The sequence below is a fragment of the Rhincodon typus genome, chromosome 15, assembly GCF_021869965.1.
Source record: "Rhincodon typus isolate 14 chromosome 15, sRhiTyp1.1, whole genome shotgun sequence".
In the NCBI taxonomy this organism is placed as follows: Eukaryota; Metazoa; Chordata; class Chondrichthyes; order Orectolobiformes; family Rhincodontidae; genus Rhincodon; species Rhincodon typus.
Genome location: NC_063346.1, coordinates 59,018,968 through 59,023,994, shown reverse-complemented (window position 1 = coordinate 59,023,994; position 5,027 = coordinate 59,018,968). Strand labels below are relative to the sequence as shown.

The following is a 5,027-nucleotide window of genomic DNA, read 5'->3' as shown; positions in this document are numbered from 1 at the left end:
AGAGGTAGAGGTAGAGGTAGAGGTAGAGGTAGAGGTAGAGGTAGAGGGTTACATCTGGAAGCTGGGCTTGCTGTCTGTTGCTGGGCTATCTGTGAGACAAATCTATATTTCTGAAGCTGCCTTTTTGCCAAGGGGTGTGTTTATGGGATGTTACTATATTGGAACAGGTAATTAGTTACTGTATCTATTATTAGTTAAGTTTTCTGATGGGTTATTCTAAGTTCTTCCTTCTTTTGTATTTTAACAATAATGTTTAAATAAATTGTGTTTTACTTAACATTGAGTAGTTTGACAAATCACATTGCGTCTAGAACATAGCACTTTATGTTTGCCGTTAAATTAAAGGAAGAAGTAGTTAGGATAGACTACCTTAAAATATTTTGAGGGGATCGGGTCCGGTCCATAACAGTTTGTTCATGGGATGAGTGTGTCGCTGGCTAGGCCAGCATTTCTTGCCCATCCCTAATTGCCCAGAGGACAGTTAAGAATCAGCCTCATTGCTGTAGGTCTGGAGTCATTTGTAGGCCAGACCATGGAAGGACTGCGGTTTCCGTCCCTTAAAGACATTAGTGAACCACATAGGTATTCCGACAATCAACAATGGATTCATAGTCATCATTAGACTATTAATTCCAGATTTCTTTTTTGTATATTGAATTTAAATTCCACCATCTGCCATGGTGGGATTCAAACCCGGGACCCCAGAACATTGTCTGGGTCTCTGGATTCTGGATTAACGATCCAGCGATTATACCATTAAGCCATCACCTCCCCCAGATCCTGTTCTGAGTGGGAATGTTTTTTTCCTCATCTATCTACTTTAATCAGCCCCCTCATGATTTTGAAAACATCTATCTGATCTCGTTTTAGACTTGCCATCTTCAGGGAGAACAGTAGCAATCTCTTCAAACTATCCTCATAACTGAAGTTTCTCATCCCTGGAACCATTCTTGTGTAAATCACTTCCCTCTCCCCAATGCAATCACATTCTTAACATAATGTGGTGCCCAGAACTGCACTCAGTGGTCCAACAAGTCTCTTAGACGAGTTCAACATCACTTCCTTGCTCTTGTACTCTGTCCTTGTTAATAAAACTGAGGATAAACTATGCTCAGCCTGAATAAGCAATCAGAATCACACCCATAGGGCATGCAGCAGAAGTTTCTATTGTGCAGCAAGTTATTGTGGTCTCATGCATGCAAACCAATTCTGTCCCATCTTGCATTAATGTTATGTTGTCTGTGTTTAGGACTGTGCCTGATTGAAGCAAAGCTAGCAGAGATCCAGCATGTCGATTCCAGCAGGTAATCCCTGACTGATAAACATTGCAGAATGAAGGAACACAGCCCGGCACTGGGGGCATCGAAGTGGGGAGGGGAGACTGCAAGGGATTGGGACCTGGGGGTGGAGATGGTGGGGGACAGGGGACTGGTGGTTTTCCCAAGTAGTTGTTGCCCTTCTGGATGGTAATGGTTGTGGGTTTGGAGGGTGCTCTTTGAGGACATACTGCTGCTACTGAGCGTTGGTGGGTGGAGGGAATGTTGAAGGTGCTGGACTGGGGAGCCAGTCAAGTGGGATGCTCAGTCCTGGATTTAGCAGTAATAACGACTTTATAACGTCAATAGTGATGCCATTGAATAAACAGGGCCAATAGTGAAATTCTCTAGTTGGAGGTAGTTCCCTGGCACTTGGGCGATGTGAATGTTACTTGAAACCTACCAGTTCATGCCTGAATGTTGTCTGTACCTTGGATATGCTCACGGACTGATTCAGCATCTGAGGAGTGGCTGCTCTGTACTGGAGAAGGGTTAAACCTGTGCCAAAAGGTGGGATATCTTGAAGGTTTGATGGGTAACTGCATTCATTCCTTTGTTGACCTGACCCTGTTTTTAACTTGTAGATGTGTTGCACCGATTTCTCAATGAGTTTCTGTTCTTTAATGGGAATTTCTCTCTGTCTCGCTCCAGGTGGTGGGCCTCAGTGCTGTGTGGGATCGTCATGGTGTGTGCAGGAGCTTTCATCTTTGGCCAGAGTACGGTGAACTCTATCTTCCAGGACCTCCGTAACTGAGCACCAGACCCTGCAGCCCCCTCTTTATCCTCCTTTTGCAACGTTTTCCACAGTGGACTGGTGACCAGTTGATGTAATCGAAGGGCATTGAAACGAAGCCCCAGCGCAATGTTTACACAGATGCTACTGGGACCTGTCAGCCGAGACTCAACTACAATTGCCCATGTTGTCAGAGGATCAGACTCTGCAACAAATTGGTGCTCTGTTATTCCCTGTTCGGAATGTTGCAATCCCGGTGATTCTGACACTTTCTTGAGCATTGGTGTGTCACAGGATTTTTTTTCTAACCCTTGAGGTCTTCTGCTACCTGTTTACCTGCCTCCTTTGAAAGCTGCTGCCTGTGTAGAGGAGGCAATGAGGTGAATCAGACTGCACTGTCTCAGCTGTGATCACAGGAGTGTTTGTAGCATCTTTTGGAAATGAGTCCCCAGGGCCTAGTTCAGTGTAGCAGCTCAGATTCCATCTTTAGAACCTGCTCCATTTCTCGACCAGAGGTTTGTGTGACTTTGATCCAGTGCAGAAAGTAGCTGATGACCATTCCCTTTCCAGAAAGTTTGTTTGTTTTTGTCCAGAGCCCTCCCATTTGTCAGGAGATCTTTCTGTCCCACCAGGTGAGACCCCCTGCAAGATTTAGACTTCTAGATCAGCACCAAGTGGAAATGAGTGAGTTTCTGATCATTTCATTTCTGCTCGTGGTTGAACAGAGACTTTTATCCATGTCCAAGTCAAGCCATGCATTCCAATATGTGTGTTATGCTTGTATAAAGTGAGATGATTGTTCAAAATGTTTGCAAACGACTGCTCCTTATGGTGAGATTTTTAACATGTCAGTTCCTGATTAAATGGTCATTTTGGCAGTATAAGAATACGGTGCTTGAGAACACCAGAGCAGACTCGAGGGGCTGAATGACCCCTAATTCATTTGGTTGTAAATTCTTTGCCTACATCTAGGGGATGGTCTCTCGTGGCCCAGTGCTGTCAATGTCTCCCATGAGTGGGAAGTGAGCATTGCCAGTGAAATGATTGAAGGAGGGAGAGAAGATCTGATTTGTGGTTCTTGAACAGTGGAGCAGATTTGGTTTAATGCCACACAATCGGGCAGCTTTCCAGCCACACGTTCCAGATTGTAGACACTGGGTGTGGGTGGACAGCCTGTGTTTTCAGGGAGGCTCTCCTCTAAAAGCCCCAGTCAGCTGGCCAGTGTTTGTGATCCACCGTGGGACTCTCAAAGATAATGACTGAAAATCGCTGCCGTCTAATTGTTCTCCACTTTTTAATAAACTTTTACTAGGTTCATCTCTATTTAAAAATTGCTGTGCTTCAAAATAATCTTCAGAACAGAAGCCTTCATCCATCTTTCCTCTCTTTTCAAAATGTTGTAAATTCCAAACCTGATGTATTTGACACATCCTCCAGATGAAGCCCTATCTGCCTATTCCAGCTGAATGCATAGGAATATTCGTTTTTGCTACAATGGAAGCAAATCAGCCGTACAATGCCAAGGGGTCCTCATTTAGTACTGAGGTAGCCGAACACAACCAAGGCTTAAAGACTCGGCGTCCAATTCCTCTATAACTGCTCCCTTTAATATCTAGTCTATTCTCCTCACCACCCCTTCTTCTCCAATTCTGACCTTCACCAAATTCCTTCATCTGGCAGATTTGCATTCTGCTGTCTGGAAGCTCAGTTCTGGAATTTCCATGCCTCCTCTTCTGTTCAAACACTCTTTGACCAAGGCCTCTGTCACCTCTCCCTGTGTTACTCAGTTTCAGGATTTGCCTAATGATCAACCCTGTGAAGTGCCTTGCAATGTTTTGCTGGTTGGTGCTATACAAATGCAAAAACTCCTCCATGAGCTGGGTGGAGAAGGGAGCACCGGGTGTTCATCATTCATTTGCTGTCCTGGCCAGCATTTATTGCCCATCCTTAGTTGCCCTTGAGAAGGGGTGTGGTGAGCTGCCTCCTTGATTTGCTGCAGGTTCAGGGGCTCCATGCTGTAGGTTGACCCACAATGCTACTAGGGAAGTAATTCCAGAATTTTTACCCAGCATTACTGAAGGAATGTGCAATATATTTCGAAGTCTGGATGGTGTTCCCATGTATCTGCTGCCGTTGTGCTTCCAGATAGAAGCAGTCATAGGTTTGGAAGGTGCTATCTAAGGAACCTTGGTGAATTGTTGCAGTGCATCTTGTAGATGGTATGTACAATGGTGAGTGAGTGTTGAAGGTGCTGGATGTGGTGCCAATCATATGGGCTACCTTGTCCAGGATAGTGTCTAATTTGTGTTGGGGCTGCACTCATTCAGGCAAGTGGGGAGTATTCCATCACACTCCTGACTTGCATTTTGTAGACAGCAGACAGACTGTAGGAAGTCAGGAGATGAGTTTCTCATTAAAGAATTCCTAGCTTCTGATTTGCTCTTATAGTCACGGTGTTCAGTTCAGTTTCTGGTCAATGGTAACCCTCAGGGTGTTGAAAGTGGCAGCTTCAGTGATGGCAATGTCATTGAATGTCAAGGGTGATGGATTCTCTCTTGTTGGAGATGGTCATTGTCTGGCACTTTGTGTAGTCTGAATGTTATTTGCCGTTTGTCAACCAAACCTGGATGTTGCCAGTCTGAGTCGCTGATTACTAATCGCTGATCCACTGGCCAGTGTAACCAAGATTGACACCAAGAGATGTGAGAGCAGCATTATGTAAATGATGCATTATTGGAGTAGATGTCCTTCAGGGGAGGCACTATCAGCTTGTTCTAGCTGAATGATGTACCACATGATGGTACCAGCTTCCTGGGTAACAAGCCTCCTTCCAGATAACAGGTGTTACAACCCGTCCCTAGGTGAGGCTGTCGAACCCGTTTCCAAATAGAATGGCCCAAATGACCCTGGATGAGAAGCGATGGATGCCCCCCCCCCCACCCGACCCGCCGCGCCGCCACCCCCCCCGCGCCACCCAC

The 5,027-nt window shown here is 45.5% G+C and overlaps 1 protein-coding gene across 1 annotated transcript in view; it reads left to right on the top strand.

Moving 5' to 3' along the window:
- The window catches only part of slc38a7 (solute carrier family 38 member 7), a 31,743-nt gene extending 28,371 nt beyond the window's left edge, over positions 1–3,372 (top strand). The window contains exons 10-11 of the mRNA XM_020520911.2: positions 1,250–1,304; positions 1,968–3,372. Of these exons, the coding sequence (XP_020376500.1) occupies positions 1,250–1,304; positions 1,968–2,070 (158 nt within the window). The 3' untranslated portion in view covers positions 2,071–3,372. The remainder of the gene's footprint in view (positions 1–1,249; positions 1,305–1,967) is intronic.
- Positions 3,373–5,027: the final 1,655 nt, after the last annotated feature.